Source organism: Eschscholzia californica, unplaced genomic scaffold (assembly GCF_041429995.1).
Source record: "Eschscholzia californica isolate CP2 unplaced genomic scaffold, dmEscCali1.0.p SCAF_1, whole genome shotgun sequence".
Classification (NCBI taxonomy): domain Eukaryota; kingdom Viridiplantae; phylum Streptophyta; class Magnoliopsida; order Ranunculales; family Papaveraceae; genus Eschscholzia; species Eschscholzia californica.
In genome coordinates this window covers 33,052,290-33,075,300 of record NW_028238198.1, presented here as the reverse complement: position 1 = coordinate 33,075,300, position 23,011 = coordinate 33,052,290, and the positions used below count along the sequence as shown (strand labels likewise).

The 23,011-nt window shown below is 36.8% G+C and overlaps 2 protein-coding genes and 1 non-coding gene across 4 annotated transcripts; 2 read left to right on the top strand and 1 right to left on the bottom strand.

Annotated features, from left to right (window-relative positions):
* The first annotated feature begins 41 nt into the window (after nt 1-41).
* Nucleotides 42-9,224, top strand: LOC147566217 (serine protease SPPA, chloroplastic-like). 2 transcript variants are annotated; one of them, XR_015230387.1, is made up of 15 exons: nt 98-776; nt 1,204-1,387; nt 1,732-1,869; nt 2,149-2,319; nt 2,414-2,517; nt 3,649-3,716; nt 4,896-5,062; nt 5,247-5,316; nt 5,798-5,952; nt 6,086-6,191; nt 6,369-6,456; nt 6,537-6,680; nt 7,647-8,074; nt 8,737-8,896; nt 8,942-9,224. XR_015230387.1 is itself a non-coding variant. In XM_086652707.1 (13 exons), exons 1-13 carry the CDS (start codon nt 132-134, stop codon nt 7,875-7,877), a joined length of 2,271 nt encoding a protein of 756 aa, XP_086508833.1. In that variant the 5' UTR covers nt 42-131; the 3' UTR covers nt 7,878-8,278. The 2 variants fall into 2 exon arrangements, 1 of the variants encoding a protein (XP_086508833.1); XM_086652707.1 differs by lacking the exons at nt 8,737-8,896; nt 8,942-9,224 and having other exon boundaries at nt 42-776; nt 7,647-8,278.
* An 890-nt stretch (nt 9,225-10,114) lies between these two features.
* TRNAT-AGU (transfer RNA threonine (anticodon AGU)) lies at nt 10,115-10,188 on the top strand. The gene has a single exon. It is a non-coding gene; the product is annotated as a tRNA-Thr (tRNA).
* Nucleotides 10,189-11,183: 995 nt separating this feature from the next.
* LOC147566215 (RING/U-box superfamily protein) lies at nt 11,184-12,849 on the bottom strand. Its single transcript, XM_086652706.1, has one exon. The coding sequence runs from the start codon at nt 12,809-12,811 to the stop codon at nt 11,375-11,377; it is 1,437 nt and encodes a 478-aa protein (XP_086508832.1). The 5' UTR covers nt 12,812-12,849; the 3' UTR covers nt 11,184-11,374.
* Between the last annotated feature and the right edge of the window lie 10,162 nt (nt 12,850-23,011).

Here is a 23,011-nt window from a genome sequence, read left to right as displayed (position 1 = left end):
ATTTTATTTATAGGCTTGGTAAAGTGTAATTCCATGAATCATAAAAAAAGTTACCTCCCACGTACTTGACACAGATGCTTGTTCCTTTTTCGAGGCTCTCTAAAGAGATGAGTATTTCGTTCTAAAGATCCATGTCTTTGTTCAACCGTCAAACTAGAAGCAAGGCTTTGTTCATCAATTCCAAATTTTTAACTCCCAAGCCACCAGATTCCTCGTTACGGCAAATCCCGGACCATGCTAAGATATTTGCACTTCCAAGTTCCAACATAGCACCAACAGATATAGCAAGAGAGAGAGAGGAAATGGCGAAGCTTCTCTCTAAAGCCCACTTGAATGCCCTTCATCGTCGGAGTTCCTCTGTAATTTTATCAAGATCACTGATTCCAATCCAATTCCGTAGTATAACAACTCCTCCTGCCTTCAAATCACAATTCAATTCACCCCCAACACTTCCAATTCTTCGTTTACCTTTCTCCAACTCAATTCCTCCGAGGTACTTATCGATTCGCGCTTTTGACTTTTCTTCTTCTTCATCTGAAACTACAAACCTGAGAACTTCAAATAAGGAAGAAACCGAAGCTAAAACTGAAAATAGGACCTTAGATGAAAATGGAAGTCTTAAATTTAACAACAATGATGAATACCCAAGTGGTGAATTTGACTTTAAGGAGCCCACTGGGTGGAAGAGGTTCATCGTCAAGCTACGGATGTTAATTGCATACCCTTGGGAACGTGTCCGAAAGGGCAGCATCTTGTCAATGAAATTACGAGGGCAGGTTCGATTTCTCACTATTTCTTCGTCTTCATCATCATCTCTCTACTTTAGTTTTCCAAAAAAATGTGTTTTTCGCAGTTTTGAGCTGCCCTAGTCCCTGATACTATGATTATAACTAAAAAAAATTGAAGCATTTCAGAGCAAAGTATGGATTGAGTGGGTGGGCATAATTTTTGTAGTTTGTTTTTCTATGATTTAATGGTCGGGTAGAGAATTAAACTTGGATCCAATGACATTAATGTATGTTGTTAATCATTTACTAGTTTAGAGTCATGATTCAGAATCATGTCTATTTTGATTCTTGAAGTGCTAGATTAGTGATTACTGTATTATCACTAATAGGTTTTTGAGCTTTCAATAGCATCTTCATGAAACTTGCGTATAAGAATGTGCTATGAATCCTTTTATTTATCTTATGTTTTGTTCAGATATCTGATCAGCTGAAGAGCCGTTTCTCTACAGGGCTATCTCTACCTCAAATTTGTGAAAATTTTGTAAAATCAGCCTATGATCCTCGTATTACTGGCATTTATCTTCAAATAGATCCGTTGAACTGTGGATGGGGGAAGGTTGAGGAGATACGGAGGCATATACTGGAATTTAGGAAGTCAGGTAGAGTTGTTGATATTGAATTTCTATTAGCCATTTTGCTCTCCATATTTGATTGTCTGGATACGTTAAGTAGTTTGTCTACCATTCTTAATTCATAGAATTATATACAATGAATTTCTATAAATTGCGAGAATTCATGTTTTTCGATGAATGTCGAGAGGTAACAAGCAATATGTTCCATACCGCTGTTTGTTCTATTCAATGTTAACGTTTCCTTTTCAGAGCGACTGATGTTTTTTCTTTTTCTGTTTTTCTTGTTTCTGATACGTCTGTCTTGGAATCTTAGTACTTCTTGCTCATTTATAACTTACAAGTTCTTATTTTGTTCTAATGATGGTATGTAGGTAAATTCATTGTGGCTTATATACCTATTTGTCGAGAAAAGGAGTATTATATTGGTTCTGCTTGCGGGGAGCTGTATTGCCCTCACAGTGCATATTTCAGTTTGTATGGTTTGACAGTTCAATCATCGTTCCTTGGGGGTAAGTTCATTTGGTATTCTCTAGTACTCTCGTAGTTTTAGATTGCAAACTTATCTGAAGAACTTGGATGGCAAGAATCTTCCCTCTGACTCTGCTAGATAAGGACCTGCATTACCAGAGGGGTCTTTCATGGGGATTTTCCGGGTAAAGATAAACTTGATTGAACAAGTTTCCCCTTATCCTTCCCGCTGGGGCCTCTGTTATTATTCTTTTGCATGTAGTACAGTACTTTTCATTCTTTAACTTGCAATTACAGCTTCACCTGCACAATTACTGCAGGTGTTTTTGAGAAAGTTGGCATTGAACCACAAGTAGAAAGAATTGGTAAATATAAAAGCGCCGGGGATCAACTCACACGCAAAAGCATGTCAAAGGAAAATCGTGAAATGCTGACTTCGTTGCTTGATAATATATATGGAAATTGGTTGGATAAGATCTCCTCTACTCTAGGTGCCTTTGACCTTGAACTAATGACTTTGCATTATTGACTTTGCTTAAGTTAATCAAACAGAAAGCCTTTTTCATACTGGATAATTTGTTCCAGGGAAGAATAAAGAAGAAATTGAGAGTTTTGTTAATGAAGGAGTTTACCAAGTAGAACGGTTGAAACAAGACGGTTGGATAACAAATATACACTATGACGATGAGGTACACTGTTATTCGCAGATCTTTATGCTAAAATATAATTTCATTTATCTTTTATAGCACTACATGTTCATTTATTTAATCCAGTTTGGATATTATATGTGCTAGATGATTCTTTCTAGCACGATTGGTAAGGAGTAAGTGGTTCTCGAAGAAGGTAGGTGAAAACACCACCGCAGGATTTTAAGTTTGAGGCACACATAGGTTTTTCCCCTTTAGGAGGCAAGGATTATTGGCAAATAGTTATCTTAATAACCAGTTCTAGTGTTAGCTCACCACAAAGTTTGTTTTGCTGTGGAGCTCCAGCCTCCTAACACATATTGAGACCACAGATCATATTTAGTGAGCACACTGCGCCTTCTTGCTAAAGTAGTGTAAGGAGGTATTATGGTAATTTTGAGCTTTTTAATGAGCTTTCAGGTGTAGTATCATTCTAGGATATGGATTTAAGACGAGGATACCCCACTTGTAATGGTGAAGCAGAGATGGGTTCATATAAATTTCACATGTGATGGGAGGATAGGAGACCACCCTTTTAGTACTATTTCTTTTCTTGAACCTCTTTACTAGTAAAACACGCATGTAGTGTTTGTTGAGTGTGTCATGTTCTGGGACCAGTTATTTCCACTTACATTTAGATGGTTTGTTTGGTAGATCTACTTTTCATGAAAATACATCATTGTGAATCCACCACCCTTTGGTGCAGTGGTTGGACACCCCCTCTTAAGCCCATGAGATCATGGGATCGAGTCTCGGTGGAAGCAGTTTGCCATCAAGATTTATCTCATGTAACTTAGGCAATAAATATAGTAAAGTTGTCGGGCTTTAGGCCTCTTTCATGTTGTTGGGCTTTAGGCCTTTTTCATTAATGGTTTAAATTAGGCGGTTATTGTGCTTATCAAATTTTCATGATGCATCAATGCCTTGTAACGACTAACGTAGATCGTAGTCGATTTCTCAAAAAAAAACGTCATTGTGAAGTATAGTCCGTTATAAAAACATAAAGAAGTAATTATGTAATTATATATACAATTGACTGAGTAAATTATCCCATTTGAACCTGTTGCATAACCTTCATCTCTTGGCTTAAGTTGAGTCATACAGGATTTTTCATTCAATATTATATTAATGCAGATTATTCAGATGCTAAAAGAGAGAGTAAGACAAGTGAAGTACAAAAATATCCGAATGGTTGACTATAAGTATTTTTCTTACGATACCTTCTTTCTACTATTATTTCCTTTCCTCATAAGTAACTAGATCAGCAGAATGAATTTCTCCTAGTAATTTAGTATGTCAAAAAAGGATGTCTTGTCATAGTAATTTCCAATCTTTTGTGCAAGCATGACTAATTGTGCATTTCTTGGCTGCGATTTACAATTTGGAAGGAGAACTATTTAAGTAAAGCGTCAAGTTATGGCTTGATTGATGCACTATGCTGTGTGGAAGTAGGAATTCCTCTTATTCCAAAATCCGAAGAAATAAATTAGTAAAAATGAGAAGATGAGACCCCCTTCAAGGATCTCCATCCATGTTGTAACCATGCAGCACTTTAGGGTGTTTAATTTTATAAAACTTACAAGTACTACAAGTGCTAGCACTTAGTAAGTAAGCACCACTTCCCAAGTGCTCTCATTTGTAAGTGCAATGTCCTTTGTTTTTCATCACTTGTAAGTGCATCTGGTTTGTTTTTTAATCAATTACAAGTGCTTTGGAAATAGACAAATTGACGATATTATCCTATGTTTCTTTTGATTCCAAAGTGTTGAGTACTTCATACTAATATATATTTTTTTTTTTTAAATAAACACACTTGGATAAAACTTCCACAAGATATAATGAAAAATTAAAATGAGCATCGTATGTCATAGAGCATAGAATAAAGTATAAGCATTAAATGCCAATGTTATGAAGTAAGAAGCAACCTAGTTTTTCTCGTCTTGGTTGGCGTGAACGACCTTTTCTCTCAAAACATGGCCTAACAATCTAGTGGTTAATGTGAAATAGGTTTCTTTAAATATTATTGGGAGTTTGGGACGTAGAAAAATTTTTATAATCTTCTGGGGGTGTATTAGTCTTTTTCAGCACTTCCAGTGTAAATGCACGCCACTTAATAAGTGCTAAAACGAACTCCCCAAATTTGATATTTTGCATTTAGCAAGTGCCTAACACTTATAAAGTGCAAAAAACGAACACCTGAATAATCATTACATAATGAAATAGTTCCCTAACTTTCGGTCCCTTTTTACATTATGTGAATCCCTATGTATGTTCACTTTTTAAGAGTCTAAGCTTTTGGCATGTCCAGTGATCTTTCATGCAATTTTTCATGAGGACTCAATGGTTTTTCAGTTACATATGACTATGCCATCTAATTGCAGGAAATACTCTAAAGTCCGCAATTGGACGTTGGGATTGACAGGAGGTAAAGATCTAATAGCTGTAATTAGAGCCTCTGGAAGCATTAGCCGTGTACGTAGTCCATTAAGTGCACGTAGTTCAGGTATTGTTGGCGAGCAATTTATTAAGAAGATCCGATCTGTAAGAGGTAGGTTTCTATTCAACTCATACTTACCTGTTATACCTATATAGAGTTATCCGTATCATTTGAACTTGTTTTCTCTTTCTAATTAACTTTGCTCTATGATACGAAACCTGCGTTAGATGATGTGTGATAAATTGTGCCAATTGTTAACTCTTTCTCTTGATAAGTTTGTCTTTCCTCTTTTCAGAGTCAAAAAGATATAAAGCTGTTATCCTACGTATTGACAGTCCTGGAGGTGATGCTCTGGCTTCTGATTTGTAAGTCACAGGACAGTACATTTTGGTTATATGTGAACTACCTAGCTCATCTTTAGTATGTGTAAGGAGCAAACATAAGCCATTAAAATGTGATATATCAAAAGTGATAGCATGAATTTGCTTATACCATAACCATGAACACTTGGAGATGTAGTAATTACATTTTTCTTGAAACTGCAAGATTCAACCTCTGCTCTTCGCAGTGGAGAGAGAGAGAAATGTTATCACCCAACCCATAGTTGGGTATGCTTATTAATACTTGACTTAGCATGTTTAATAAGCCAGGGAAGTATGGTATGTGCCTATGACAGCAAAATACACAAATATTTGCAACCTGGTCTTTGACATATTTGGCGTTAGGTCGGTGTTGACAAACCATGTTGCCAGTACTGCTTGCATTTAAAATATGGAGAGGTTCTTAGTCTTATTTCGAGTTATTATTTGTTTACCAAGCCAATATGTTTGATGTTTAATTGAATAGAATGTGGAGAGAGATCAAGCTTCTTGCTGCTTCTAAACCTGTAATTGCATCTATGTCGGACGTGGCGGCAAGTGGAGGGTATTACATGGCAATGGCAGCAGGATGTATTGTTGCTGAGAATCTTACATTAACAGGCTCAATTGGTGTTGTCACAGGTAATTAGACAAGTCTTCGGGTATTAGAAAATTGAAGATTTTTAGACGATAATTTCTAGTTACAGTAACTATAATTTTTGTAAATAAAATTATAAAACTTATGTTAATGCTCTGTTGTCTTTGAGTTTATCAGGAAAGTTTAATTTGGGGAAGTTATATGAGAAGATTGGCTTTAATAAGGAGATTATATCAAGGGGAAAGTATGCTGAAATCACTGCAGCCGAGCAACGTCCTTTTAGGTCAGATGCTCTGTGATTTTTATCTGAAACATGAATCACAAGATAGATACATGTTTCACTCAATTGGTGCACACGTTTACTATCTTACTTGGGTTTCAATGGCTCATAATGTTATTGAACTCATTATCGGTCTTCATTAGTTTTCTATTCCATTTTTATTATTTCCTTTAACTACAGGCCAGATGAAGCAGAGCTCTTTGCCAAGTCTGCGCAGAATGCTTATAAACTGTTTCGAGATAAAGCAGCTCTTTCAAGATCAATGAGCGTACGTTTATCATACTTATCTTGAATTACAGTGGCCTTCTTCATTCTCTTCAGTAAGAGTCCAAATACTGTAATGACCAGGTAGATAAAATGGAGGAATATGCTCAAGGCAGGGTATGGACTGGTAATGAGGCGGCTTCTCGAGGTTTGGTCGATGTTTTAGGTGGATTCTCTCGATCTGTTGCCATTGCCAAACAAAAGGCTGGTATAGCACAAGATAAACAGGTTGGTTTTCTAGATTCCTTAATTGTTTTTCCTTGCATATTGTAAAAGTGACACCAAACAATTGCACGAGTGGCATTATTAAACTGGTTTCTCTCCCTTCTGATTTAGTGCCTTTTCTTATCATCCAGGTACTGTATATCATTATCTGTTGATTTTAGCTAAGATGCATATAAAATGTAGTACCCGCTTTGGCTCGCCTCAATAATCCTAGACTCCTCCACTGCTACACATTTTCCTCCTAAACAATCTTGTTTATTTTTTAACTAGACATGAAAAAAATTGGGTTAATTCTATTTGGGTAAAGATGACCAGCTTCCACTTTAGCCCCCTTTCGCATTTTTCGTTAGTCAACTATAACCAGTGATTATTTCTTTACCTTTTTACCCTTCTTCTTTTCAGAAAAGTTTCTCTCCCTATCCTTTCTCTTTTTGTTTTAGCCAGAGAAGGATCGCCGGTAGACGGGCTACAACCCTTAATCTGGCGTAGAAATAGATAAGGCATACGGGAGGAAACGTTTTGGAAAGAAGGGTAAAAAGGTAAAGAAATAGCCAATGGTTAAAACTGGCTGCCGAAAAAAATTCAAAAATGAGCTAAACTGGAAGCTGGCCATCTTTAAGGGGTAATTTGGGTGAGTTTGTCCTCTTTAAGGGGGCCAAAATGGAATTAACCCAACAGATTTCAAAGAAAACTATCCTTCTGACAAGGTAAGAGAAGCCTAAGCAAAGCCGAACGAAAAGAGGATGAAGCAAGAGGAAGAGAGAACTGTCCCCAAATAGAAACCAAGATCTCCCACAAAAAATCTAAAATAATATTGGTTTCCTTGAAGTCAGATTCCTCTTCTTCGGGGTTTCCCTTTCTTTTTCATTCTCATACCTTCTTGCATCGCGTTTAGATTGTGGTTTTCATTTTCCAGATTGTGTTTTTTATTTTCCAAAAACTTACTGTAAACTACTTGAATGATACCAGGTTACACTTGTTGAGCTGTCAAGGCCGTCACCTACATTGCCAGAGATCTTAAGTGGTATTGGAACTTCCCTACTTGGAATGGACATCACAATGAAAGAACTACTTCAAGACTTCACACCTTCGGATGGAGTTCAAGCAAGAATGGATGGGATTATGTTCGAGAAACTGGAAGGAACTTCTTTTGCTAACCCCATCTTCACTTTGATTAAGGATTACATAAACTCCATTTAGGTCACCCATCTGATCGCATCAGATCTTCTTTTCTGAGTCTATAAAAAAAATCGAAAGAGCTGTGGAGTGCTGTTACTGATGAAGATGAGTGGGAACCGAAACCAGAACCAACCACATGCCAGACAAGGAAATGCTCCAGATTCAAATCAGTTGTTGCTTCATGTCTTAATAAGATTGAAGAACCCCACTGGTTGAAGGTAAGGTCAAATGTTGTACTTTGGTTATATATGATACTGAAATTCTTCATGGGATATATTTCAGTAAGAAGAAAGAGGCACTAAACGATAGAGATAAGTATTCTTGATATCAACAACATTGTTATAACTATGTGACTTGATTTCCTAGGACTCATTTCATTTTCTCTACTCTTTTACACAAACTTATAAAGTTTTGGGTTAATTCCATTTTGCCTCCCAATTTGTGACTAATGAGCCGGTTTGGCCCCAATTGTATCCGAGTTTCTGTATTGGTCTATAATTGTGTTCGGCAGTTCGTTTTGGTCCTAAATTTTTGCCTAATTTACCAGTTGTACGTAGTGGTGTTCTGTTTTATGTTTTTCTCTTCTCTTATCTTCCATTCTCTCTCCCTTCTATATGTCTTTTTTTTTTTTTTGCTTACCCTTTTGACTTTTGTTTCTCATCTTTCTTCTAACCTTCATATATTAATAATTCATTATTTCCTACTGTCAAACAAATTAGAATTGGTAAAATGATTTAAATCGATTTAACGTCATCTCACAAACAGAGACAATGTACGAAACCCACATTGATCTTCATCATCGGAAGAATGACATGGAACAACATAGATTGCGATAAGATTAGATATATTTATTCTTTTCAACTTAATTTTCTGTATGTAGAGTTGGAGAGATGGAGGCATGGAAGTTGAGTACTCGAAAGTGTAGGGAAGGAGTAGGAAATTGTAGAGAAGAGCAAAGGTGGATTCGATCTGCACGAATGACCGCTTCCTTGCCAAGTAAAAAGTAAAGTTCACCCGTCTGGGAAATGCGAGATAACCCAGTATTTTCAACTCGCGACCCGTCTGGGAAATGCGAGATAACCCAGTATTTTCAACTCACTAAGCGGACAGTACAGCTGTCAGCTAAACCAGAAAATTCGTGGTCCAAATTTTTTCCAAGTTTTCATTTTTCTTTCCAGTTGGAATGGAGTTGTACTAGTTTGGTTGAAAATGCTAGGTTATCTTAACATTTCTCAACTCCCTAATTTTAGTGGTTAGGGGTAGTTCCATGTGATTCATTGTTATAAGTTATAACTAATAAGGAAGTGATATATCTTGAAATTACATTGGTGTAACCAAGGAAATGACTTAATTGATTCATTTCAACTATTTATTGATCATATCACAACATAAAACTACATTACTTAAAACACACACATAATATTCATAAACATGAACTTTAACCTAGCTAAATACTAGTAGCACAAAAAAGTAAGGGAAAAAAAAGAGACAACATCAAACTGCCTGATTTTTGTTCCTGGTTAAGTAGAAGAAGCAGTCCATGTGGTATATTAAACCAAAACAACATTAGTAGCTTGTTTCCCTGGCTGGGTGGAATATGTATGGATGTCAAGAGAGTTGCTTGGCATGGTAGAAGAAAGCAGAAGAGCAGAGAATGGAAGCAATAAAAGCAAATATACCAAAACCAATCATCAAAGATATACCTGCTACCATTATATCCATCAAGCACTCCACTGTTGTTATTCCCATTAATATACTAGTACTCATCTCTTCTCTCTTTACCTTATCTCTCTCTACCTGTGATGATCTTGATTTCTTCTCCCCTTTTACCACTTCTAGACCTACCTCTCTCTCTCTCTCCCTACCTGTCTATCTATATATAATATATAGTATATAGGAGGGGTTGTTATTCCCAAAGCAGAACAGATGTCCTTCAGGCTTCAGATGATCAATCTCATTTGGCAGACTTGTTTCTTTTTTTGCTCGAATCAAGAAATCTGTCTCAACCAACATGGGCCTGAATTTTATTTACTATGCTTATGGGCCTGATTTTGTTCTACCCTAGGATATGAATTGCTTGTATATTTAACACAATTCTCTTCTTGACCAAAATTATGTGATGTGGTATGCCTATAGGGAAAACGGAGGGGCCCATATGATTCTCACAAGATAAAACCTAACTGATGAACAAGAACAAGTCTAAAAAATGGGTTCTTTCACTCATTCTTGAGTTGTCTACTCTTCATTCATATCAAGTAGCTTTCATAGCTCAGTTGGTTAGAGCACCCGTTTAGTAAGCGGGAGGTCATGAGTTCAACTCTCATTGAAAGCAGAATAAGTGATTATCAGATGCTTGTTTTTTTATTCAAACAAATAGAAGTTCCTCGTTAGAATTCGTTATTATACTTTCTTTTTTTGAAACTTCGAAAAAGTATAGAAGAGAGAATTTATAAGAGGTTGAGGTATTAGACCTTGAAAGCAAAGAGCAAGGCCTAAACTTGCCCTCGCCTAGAACAAAAATAACATGTTATGCATCAAAGACTCCAAATTAAATACGTAAACGATCTTATCCTTAAAAGTCTCGCCATTCAGCTCCTTCCATACACAACAGGTCATTGCAGCTGACTTATTGTTCCAAGTAGGATTTCATGTTAACAGCTGATAACGTGTCTTAATTGATAAGACTTTGTTTTCTACTCTATAAGCAATAGGTCTGCAATTATGGGGATTTTCTAGTCCTTGAGATTTCTTCTGAGATCCCAAGCTGTTTCATTAGGGTATATGGTTATAAGATTTTTGAGGAGGCAAAGGGCACCGACGGACATATCATATCTGTCGTAAGTCCCATGGGTAGGCCACAAAGTGAAGTTTGTTCACCTTCCATGCCCGAGTAGACCTTCACCATATTAACGGTCAAGTCTTGTAGTGTCGGGTATGGGTACCTTCTCATTGTAGGCCCGACTCCGTCGTGCTCATGACGAGGGTTTGAAAAAAAATTGGATTGTCAGAATGATGTAACACTAACACAATTAATTGGTCCGGTCTGATCGAGAATGAAATTAGGCCCCTTATCATTCTATATTACATTACAGGAAATCCCCATTTACTCCAAAATAATTGGATTGAGACAATGGTTCTCTGATAGCTCATCTATCAAGCGAAGCAGTTCGATACGTATCAGCCCTAGAATTAAGCATTAGGTTTTAGTCTTCTTGCTGCTGCCCCCGAAAGAGATCGTCCCCTTTAAAATATGTATCTAGTTATCAATTATACATTCAAGCGATGAAGGAGAAACAACAAGTCGAATAACATGGGGCAAAATATGTATTGCTCAAGCTTCAAAAACCAATTCCATTTCACTTATTTGGAAATTTCTAAGATTATTATCCAATAACCATTACATTCTTTTACTTAAACAACAAGAACAGAAAACAACAAGCAATTTCAAACGTAATACACGAACATACTTATTGACGAAGGCGAAAATTTATCTACATTATATGCACAATCTACTATAGCTAAGGAAACATTTCAAAATCATTTCTAACCTGATTATTATCTGAAATGTTATTATGATTAGCTCTTTGCGTCTTCATTCTCTCGTAATCAGGATCATCTGTCGGTAATTCATATCGACAAACAGGACAGGTATTTCGGATCCTCAACCATGGCAAAATACAGTCTCCATGGTAGTAATGAGTACAAGGAAGCTTCTTTACTTGCTCTGTAATGGCTATATCATCTTTACAAACTGCACAAATAGCATTCTTGTTTTCGATATCGTCTTGAGTTATTAATATTGAAGGAAGATTATCGATAACAGATTTTGCAGCGGGTGGAGAACCTATAAGAGAGCTTTCATGCTCTGTGAATTGTCCGAATAACAATTCGTATTCAGCTGGATAAATATAACCATCTTGATCTGGATCTTGTTCTAATTCAGAATTTCGATCTAAATTGTTTACTGCTAAAATCACTTCCCATTCTAAAGTTCTCATTGTTGGTTCACCATCATCACCCACTTCTTCTGAATGAAGTTCTGTTGAAATTGAACTCCTTTCATCAGAATCAATCACCATATTCAAACCCTCTCTCTCATTTAACCTTTCATCAACTTCTTCCCACTCGAATTCTTCATTAGTTTCTCTATGATCATCTAATCGGAGACAATCCCAACAAAGAGGAGGATCCAATTCATCCTGGGTATCATCATCAAACCCATCATCATCTCCAGAATGGATTTCAATCCCCACATCTCCTTCCTCTTCCTCATCTGAATCGGAATCGATTCTAGCAAGTCGGAGTCCATCTCTAAAAGGTTCAACAGGAGGATGAACAACAGATGACTCGCCAGATTCACCCAATTCGATAAGTCGACTCACATAACACTCACCCTCAAACTCCTCAATCATAAACCCACCATTATCATCAGTTTCATCCCTAATTTCTCTATCAATATCCGATCCCAATTCAAGATAATTCAAACCCATTTCATCATTTTCATCAATAACCCTAAAATTAGGATCATCATCGTCATCATCATCAAACCGGTTCGGAAAAGAACTATTACCGTATTCAATAATATGGGTTTCATCATTAAATCGTTCGAACATATTAAAAACTAGGTTTACCTGATGATCTTGCCGGTTAAAGTAATTCAAATCGGTAACAGAGTCAGAATCTGATCCGTCTGATGCCACAAGCTCAACACCAGCTTCTACTTCGTCGATTCCATCTCCGTCAAGGATGGTCTGAGCGTGAAGGGAGTAGTGGTCGAAATCGGATGGTCGAGGAGAAAATGAATCGATATCAGGATAATAATCGTATGGGTTACTTTCATCGTGATCGAAGAAAGAAGACCAGTAAGGAACAGAAGTTAGGGTTTCTATTACTTCTTCATCTGGAGCTTTTGATACGTCATCATCAGGTAGATGGAGATCTGCAACTTCTGCCATGGTTGAACCAAATTGAAACCTAAAAGAGGTTCCTCCTTTCTTCCTAGCTCTGTTTTCGACATCTTATACGATGGAATTCTATGCTTGTTAAATTACTAAAGTATCCTTTTCATCAATTTGAAGAGGGTTTTTTGAGTTTACCCCCTCGTCACTAATTCGTAATTGAGTTTACCCCCTTCAATGATGGGTAATTGAGTTTTCCCTCTTCTATTTACTATTTTTGACAAAAACATAAAGGTTGTGTTTGTCGTACGTGAAATAATTGTGACTACTAAGAGCAATTATTCTTCAATATGATTCCTATTAGTTATTCCACCTTACTTTGTTGTTTGATTTGGTCGTGAATATAATTAATAAATATTTATTTTGTTTGTAGGTTATCTAAATCACGATTTTATTTTCACATGCCAATTAATGAAGGGGGTAAGCTCAATTACCAATTAATGAAGGGGGTAAACTCAATTAGTAATTACCGTTGAGGGGGTAAGCTCGAAAAATCCATTTTAAGATTTCCAGTCCGGTGAAAGATTTAAAGGCGTCTCTAGTTTGTGTTATCGGCGCCTCCCACTCTCCCAGGGATTTAACTGTGGAAAATTTCTTTTGACTTTCATTTACTGGCGTCCCAAATTAATGGACTTGGTCGAATTCAGTAATTTTTTTTTGGCCAAAGCCTCTTTTGGATTTAAAATTGATGTGCCCATAAAGGGTACACCTATATGAGCGTCATGTAATAAACTCGGTAAGACTAGAATCGACTTGCAGGGATTAGTCAAACTTATTCTAAAATTTAAAATTCCCACGGTTCCTTTTCAAAACAGGTTTGGTGGTGAAATAATAAAATAACAAAATGGCTTAAACAAACAACGAAGATAAATAATAATGGTAAATGTCAGTGGAGGAGAAGTCTAGAATTTCGAATCCATTCTAATCACATCGACGTAAATCTCGTATCTTTTATAACTCAATATGATCAACTCTTAACGATTCTAACTATTTCTAACAACCCATGTATGTAGGGGGTGCCTTTAATATTCGTCCTAATACTAAATCCTAGAAAACAAATGCCATCTCGAGACCTTATAACCTAAAATCCTCTACTTTCTTCCTTCCCTTATTTTTTTGGCCCCAGGTATTTACAAAGCTGCTAATGACTATTTACAAAGCTCGTTATTTGTAGATACACTTTTTGGTATTTACAAATACTTTGACTTTCTAAACAACTTATTAGGCATTTAGAATTAGACCCCTATTTTACAGATAGGTCCTTCCCTCCATCTAAAACCCTTGATCTCTTCCCTCCGAAAATTCTTAAACCCATTCTTTCAACTTTTATTTTGATGTATTAGGGTTTCACGACTTCTTTAGGTAGTTTTCAAAGAAATCTTGTTATAGATTTATCTTGAATCATATATACTCATGAAGTAGATTTCTCTTTAGCTCTTTAGGTAGTTTTCAAAGAAATCTTGTCATAGAAGAAGATGAGATTTTGTTGTCATATTTCTTATTGGTTCTTGCCGAAAAATTTCATATTAAATTTGGTGGTTTTTGTCGAAAATCCATCTTTTTTTTGTTGCCATATTTTGCTTATAGTTTTGTTGTTTTTCACCGAAAATCGTTTGACAAAAAACGTCACCGAAAATTTTCATCGTTCTAAGCATTATTTGACTGAAACTTTGGGTCGTTCATAAAAGCGAGGAAAAAATGTTGTCCTCTGAGTTTTTTTAATAATCACCATGATGAGACATGAAAATGTCCCATCTGAATCTCTTAACTTGGGTTAGTTTGTCCATTTCGAGCAGTTACTCTGATAAATTACGTTTTCTCTTGTCCAGGTGCCTTCCATGAAATTGAGCGTGAAAATAGATAAAAACGAGAGAAATGCACACCTAGGGGCATTTTGGTAATTATGATAGTCTGGTGATTTGGCAATGTTGGTGTTCGAATGAAAATAGAGTCCAAGATGAACCCAATGGCGAAGACGGAAGTCAAATTGGAGTCCAGACGAGAAAGTCAGACCGTGGCAAAGGTCTGGTCGAAGTCAGTTGACCAAAGTCAGCACCAAACTTCCAGAGACACGTGTAATGCAGGCGGGAGGAAGATCTGACGGTCCAAGTTATTAGCGGGGTACTTTCTGGCACCGTGGGACGGTGCTCCAGATTTTTTGTTCAACCCATGTTTGATGTAATGCAAGCCATGATATTAACGTGGGACTCTAGGATCTGACGAACGTAATAATGAACGAAAGCATTTGGCGGCTTTTTCTTCGACGCACGATCGCCCCGATAGTCCCTACTCCACTGAATCAACCCCAAATCAACTCAACCAACAATCACGCGTGGCTAGGTCGGTAAAGTAGAACAATTCTAATTATCTCTGATCTTCTCCAACTCTTTTGGAAAGAAATACTTTCAAAACCAGTAGATGAGAGGGGATGGAAGAAATTCTAATAAATGGAAAGAGAAAGGAGATTCTTAAAATCCGACTGTGAGAGAAGATATTCATCTCCCTCTCTCCCTTGAAATTCAAACAGAGGACCTCGGTTGGAGCTGTAGAGAGAGAGAGAGAGAGAGAGATTTTCTTTCTCTTAAAAACAGAGAAATTAAGAAGAGATTGTAGAGAGAGTTTAGGAAGGCTGAAGATACAATTTTGGAACAGATTTCATAATCGTCATACTTTTGAAAAACAGAGAGAGAGAGATGTCTCTCATGATTGAAGAAGATATATTTAAGAGATTCGGTTGATTTGAACAGTGGTGTGGCTGAGATTTTGGGGGCCCGGTTCGAACTTTTAACCAGGGCCCTTCATATGTTGTAAGAACCGATAAATATTTACGTACGATATATTAGTGAAATATTTAAACAGTTTAACTGAAGAAAATATTATCACAAAAGAAAAATACATTATGTAAAAATATTAATGCATAAATTATAACATAATATTATTAAGAATATTTAAATAGTAATTGTTGTAAGTAAATAAATCAACTAACACAATTTAACTAAACATTTGAAATATGCAATTATATGAACTAAAGAAATATTCATATAACAAATAAGTATGATTTGGAAAATCCAATGCAACATGGAAAACCCTGTACATTTTGCAATGAAATTATTAGAATGACAAAGAAAAATATACAAACTTACAGAAGAAGACACACGACCCTATTGTGTTTTGGTAGCTAAGAGGGAGAAAAAAAGAGAAATAAAGATAAGAACAAAGAAAAATAAAGACAATAGTAGAGATGTTATATGGTATGTGGCTGCCCATATAATCATTGGTTATGCAAGGGGACTTGGGTGCCTTTAATACACCTTTTTCTTATCCAAACAAATACCATGGATGCCCACCATTTTCATATAACCACCTATATGTGGTGTCACTACATGGGAGCTCCATATGCAATGTGTCATCTTGGTAGTGACAACACATCATGCAAGTGACAACACATGATGTTATGTGTCACCATTCTACAACTCCATATGCAAAGTGTCATCTTAGTGGTGACAACACACCATGCAAGTGACAACACATAGGTTATGTGTCAACTTCCTATTACTTCTCTCACCCTATAAATAGGTGTAAATGGTGTAGTGTTGGGATAAGTTTGTAAGAGATGAGAAAGTGTATGGAAAAGGTTTGGAAAGAATTCTTCTAATATAATTTGGTGCAAGATCATCTCTTTGTTTTAGTATAGCTCATTACCTATATCTCTTCCCCTTCTCTTAATTTCATTAAGTTGCATGCAAATATCGATACACATTAAAGCAAATAGACCGACAATTTACAGCACGTTATCAGCACGAGTCTCTAGCCAGTTGAAATAAGTCGTTACTCTGCTCCGTTGCCGAAGTCAACATCGATAAAATATCGAACAAACTAAGCCGCTACTCCGTCTGGTGAAAGGTATAATATTTTCATTCATATGTCATAATGTCTAACCTTGCTAGACTTGAATTTGCAGCATTAGATATAACAGGTAAGAATTACATGGAATGGGCAGTCGAAGCTAGACTGACTCTAAAATACAAAAATTTCTTGAACACTATTCTTGAAGGAAATACTGCAGATGAAATGTTACGGGTTCATGCTTTAAGCTTTTTGAGACGTCACATACATGATGACCTGAAGTCAGAGTATTTGTATGTGGAAGATCCCTTGGCTTTATGCAACATCTTAAAAGATAGATATGATCACCTGAAGATGGTCATCCTTCCAAAAGCTCGAAATGATTTTATAAATCTCCGACTACAAGATTTTTCTTCCATTTTTTGCTTATAATTTCAGCCTTTGTAAAATTGTTTCCAGACTAAAAGTGGGAGGAGATATTATCACTGATGAACAGATGATAGATAAAACGTTCCATGCCTCGGATATTGTCCTGCAGTCACAATACCGAGAGCGACGTTTCTCTAAATTCTCCCAGTTACTGACTTGTCTTTTGGTCAAGGAACAGAATAACCAGTTGTTATTGCATAACCATGAATCTCGACCCACAGGGTCTGCACCTGTGCCTGAAGCACATGCGATATTGTCAAATGATCATGGTAGGAAACAAAATTACAAAGGGAAACGTGGTTCCGGAAGAAACCACCAACGTGGATCCCGCACGAACAAATGGGAGAGAAACAAGCAAACCCCTTACCACCGGAAGTGGGAAAAGGGAGAAAATTTCAAAGAATTATGCAGCGTGAAAGCCTGATAAAGTAAAGGGTAAAAATAATACCCCTCCCAAAGCTCGTGAAGAAGCTTGTTACCGTTGTGGTATGGAAGGTCATTGGTCCCGTACCTGTCGTACGGCGAGACATTTGGTGGACCTATACCAAGCATCTCTGAAATCTAAAGCTGCACCAGAGATGAACCACATGGAACTTGATCCACCATTGTGTGTTGGAGATTATCTCCCTGAAGGATAAAATCAAACTGATGATATGTTTAATATTTAGTGTATTAACTTTTCTAACTATTATACTGCTATATTATAATGTAAAATAACTTTTGTCTGTTAGATATTAGATAATATATTATATGTACCTGTAATAGTTTTGTTTATGTTATAAATATAAATAGTTGTGGTTTGAATCTTATATTATATTATGAAAGGTATGGATTCAAGAAGAAACATATCTAAAGGTGATGAAGATAGCTGTCTAGCAGACAGTGGGACCACAAATCCGATACTTCGAAATACAAAATATTTCTCGACCTTAAAATTATGTGAGGCAAATGCGATTACTATCGCTGGCTCATCAAGCTTATAGAAGGCTGATGTGCCTAAAAGGTTTCCCTAAATAGGTCTACACCCGCAAGTGCACGGGTGTCAAGTTGTAAAATTCCGGTAAGACCGGTTCGTTCCTCAGAGACTAAGTCAAACTCCAATTCTAATCTTAAAACTATTATGTCTTCAAAAAGTGGTTTGATTGGTAATATTTTTTTTAAATAATAAAAAATATAAATAGCAATTAAAATTTAAATAATACTAAAGTTGATATTCAGAAAAAGGGGAACCTAGGGTTTTCGAAACCATCCATATAATCAATTCTAAGTATGAGGTATTTGCATTAGTTAATCAATTTTCCATTTAACTCGGGTTTTATAACATTAATGGTATAAAATCCGGAATATATCATTGTTTAAAGGCAATTAAGAATTTAAAATATAGGAAATTTAGTCTAAAAATTGATTAACTTACATATAAATCATATTAATAAAACTAATTTTGGACTTCATCTAAACCCTAGATAGATAAGATTTAGCTAATCATGCTGGAGGAGATAAACATTTAAATTCATATAAGTAAAAGAGTAAGAAAACTTAACTTTTTCGCTATTTCCAAACCAAACAGGGCCTTAGGGAAATGATTTCCTTCTGTTTTTCCCAGAATTCTGCCAAACGCACCCTCAGCGAAAACGATTTTCTCGTCTTCCCGGAAATGGATTCCCTGTGGGAAAATTATTTTCCCACCTTCTTCAACTCTCTTTCTCTCTCTAACTTTCTGTTTTTTTTTCTCTTAATCTCTTTCTCTCTTTAACTCTCTGTTAATCTCTCTCTCACTAAAAGAGACACACAAACAGTATGAAAGAATTAAAATCACTTTCTATTTTATTTTGAACTGAATCTTTCTGTCTTTCTCTCTACAATCTCTCTTTCTCTCTTGATAATCTTTTCTCTCACTAAAAAGAATTACAAACAGAAGAAGAAGAAGAAAGATAGATGATGATGATGATCGAGTGGATGATGATCTCGGTTTTCTCTCTCTAACTCTATTTCTTAACCGAAAAGAAAATGAAGAACTAATCTCACTCTCTCAACCTTCGTTTCTATCTAACCCCCCCGATGATGAAGATGATAACAATGGTTTTTCTTATACTCAGCCGTGGGAAGATGTCTTCTTCTTCTTCTTCACTGTTAATCTTTTATAAAGAGAAGAAAATATTCAGTAGCTAGCAGTTGACTCCTTCCTTCTCAGCCCGTGATTTCTTCTCTCACCAAAAATATCTCATTCCATCTCTTTCCCTAAATCTCTTCAATCCGCTCCAAATCTCTTTCTCTTTTTAAAGGTTTGTTTCCAAACCAGTTTGAAGATTAAGAGAGAAAGATGGAAAGAGACGCTTATGACAGCGGGCGTCATTCCCAGCTGTTAGTTGGAGGGAGCGGAAATTTCTGTGCTTCGCGGGCGAGTGAAAGGTGGAACAGCGCATCCTCAGATCAGTACATGAGTCCGTGAAAGGATAAAAGCCGCTAGATCACGGAAGCTACTTTATTAACCTGTACCACGTTGCATGGAATCTAAAACCCATAGGAATCCCGAGTTTAACCACACGTCCCACCTGTGTACCAAATATTTATCCCCATGCCGTCAGATTTGCGCCATGTGTCCTTCATCTAACTTTTGGTCAATTGCCTTTGACTAGCTATAAGTCTCTCATCTGAACTCCGATTGGACTCCCGCTTTCGCCGATAGATTCGTATTGGACTCTACTTTCACTTGAGCACTAATATTGACCAGAATACCCTTGTCATTAAAATGACCAAAATGCCCCTCAAGTGTGTCTTTATCACGATGTTTTCGCATCGAACTCCGTAAATGAGACCTGAGAAAGAAAATCAAACAAATCATCAGAGTAACCGCTCTAACTGGACTAACTAACCCGAGTTAAGAGATTCAGATGAGACATTTTCATGTCTCATCAAAGGCTCCGGAAGAGCTACTATAATATTGCCCCGTGGTACGAAAATAATTATTGAGGATGCTTTGTACTCGACCAGATCCCTGAAGAATCTGTTGAGTTTCAAAGACATTCGTCTGAATGGGTATCACATCGAGACTGGATCTGAGAATAATAAAGAATATTTATATATCACCTCGAGTATATCATGCTAGAAGCATGTTCTAGAAAGACTTGAAGATCTTTCTTCTGGGTTATATCTTACAGAGATTAAAACAGTTGAATCATATGTCGTTGTCAACCCGAAGTTGCACGATCCAAATACTTATAAAATTTGACATGATCGACTAGGACACCCAGGATCTACCATGATGAGTAGAATAATACAAAACTCTCAGGGACACCCTCTTCAGAACCAGAAGTTTATGATAGATAGGGATTTTACTACCACTGGTTGCTCATTGGGGAAGTTTATTACTCGCCCATCCCTCACGAAAGTACATATCGAATCTCCCAAATTTTTGGAAAGGATTCAAGGTGATATATGTGACCCTATATACCCGCAGTGTGGACCATTTAAATATTTTATGATATTAATAGATGCATCAACTAGATGGTCTCATGTAAATCTGTTCTCGACGCGGAATCAGGCGTTTGCAAAGTTATTAGCTCAGATAATTCGTTTACGAGCTCACTTTCCTGATTATCCGATTAAGTCGATTCGCCTAGATGGAGCAGGAGAATTTACATCGAGTACTTTTGATTCCTATTGTCTCTCAGTTGGAATTAATGTTGAACATCCTGTAGCTCATGTTCATACTCAGAATGATCTAGCTGAATCATTCATAAAACATATCCAACTGATTGCGAGATCAATGTTGATGAGGACCAAATTACCTGTTACTGCATGGGGACCTGCAGTTCTTCATGCTGCCACCTTGATAAGGTTACGTCCTACTTCAAATAATCAATTCTCACCTTTGCAATATGTTCAAGGCCAGCAGCCAAACATATCTCATTTGCGTGTTTTTGGATGTGCTGTATATGTTCCTATTACAGCCCCACGACGCACAAAGTTTGGGCCTCAGCGCCGGCTAGGAATATATATTGGTTTTAATACACCATTTATTATTCGATATCTCGAACCCCTGACGGGTGAGACTTTCACTGCATGCTTCGTCGATTGTCACTTTAATGAGACAGTTTTCCCGCCATTAGGGGGAGTAAATTTGCTTGAAGCAAATGTTACCAAAAGGGAACTTTCTTGGTTTACTCCAAGTTTGTCTCACTTTGATCCTCGTACGAATCAATCAGAAGTTGAAGTACAAAGGATAATACATCTACAAGAGATTGCTAATAAAATGTCTGACGCATTTAACGACGCAGCGAGAGTGACAAAATCACATATACCTGCTGCGAATGTTCCAGCAAGGATAGATGTCCCTGAAGGACACGATACAAATATTGCTTCAAATGAATCGTCCAAAACACGTCTGAAACGTGGACGACCAATCGTTTCTAAAGATATAGTTTCCCGGAAGAGGAAAAACCAACCACAAGCAAGTAATGTTCTAGAAGAAACAACAAATACACCCCTAGAAGTGGGTAAAGCCCTAGAAGAGGCAGAAGCTCTTGAAGAGCATGAGTTATCTCCAAATGAAGAGATATCTATAAATTATGCTTGTAATGGTAAAGTATTAAATCGAGATAACATAATCATCAATGATATATTTGCGCTTTCAGTAGCCACTGATATTATCACTGAAAATGATGATTATGAACCACATTCTATTGAGGAATGTCGGAAAAGGACTGATTGGGTAAAATGGAAAGAAGTAATCCAGACAGAGTTGAATTCACTGTCAAAACGTAACGTTTTTGGACCTGTAGTCCTGACACCCAAAGATGTAAACCCTGTAGGTTTCAAATGGGTATTCGTTAGAAAACGAAATGAGAACAATGAGGTTGTCCGCTATAAGGCGAGACTCGTGGCACAAGGTTTCCTGTAGAAACCAGGGATCGATTATGAAGAAACATACTCTCCAGTTATGGATGGAATAACCTTTCGATATTTAATCAGTTTAGCAGTTCTAGAAGAACTCGAGATGAATTTAATGGACGTGGTCACTGTGTATCTATATGGAAAATTAGATACTGACATTTATATGAAAGTCCCTGAAGGATTTAAGTTGCCTGGAGGCAACCTACGTACCATGTATTCACTAAAGCTTAATCGAGCTTTGTACGGATTGAAACAAGCTGGACGAATGTGGTACAATCGTCTTAGTGAATATCTGATAAAAGAAGGCCATATTAATGATCTCGTTTGCCCATATTTATTTATCAAGAAAGGAGATGTTGGATTCGCGATTCTTGCAGTATATGTTGATGATATCAACCTTATAGGAACTCTAGAAGAGCTCTCTAAAGCAGCAGAATATTTGAAGAAAGAATTCGAGATGAAAGATCTCGGGAAAACAAAATTCTGTCTTGGCTTACAAATTGAAAGAAACACAAGTGGCGTACTTGTACATCAAACATTATACACTGAAAAAGTCCTGAAGCGCTTTAACATGGAGAATTCTTATCCGCTTAGTACTCCCATGATTGTTATGTCTCTCGATGCGCAGAAAGATCTATTTCGACCTAAAGAAGAAGATGAAACACTCCTTGGTCCAGAAGTACCATATATGAGTGTTATTGGTGCATTATCATACTTAACTCAATGCACTAGACCGGACATTGCTTTTGCAGTAAATCTATTGGCCAGATATAGCTCCGCACCAACTAAGAGGCATTGGGTTGGAGTAAAGCAAATTCTAAGATATCTGAGAGGAACAACTGACATGGGATTGTTTTATTCAAAGAACTTATCCGGTGATTCTCAAGTAAAAGGATACACAGATGCCGGTTATATTTCTGATCCGCACAAAGGGATTTATCTGACAGGTTATGTATTCACAAGCGGAGGTACAACTTTCTCATGGCGATCTAGTAAACAAAGTATGCCCGTTACCTCATCAAACCATGC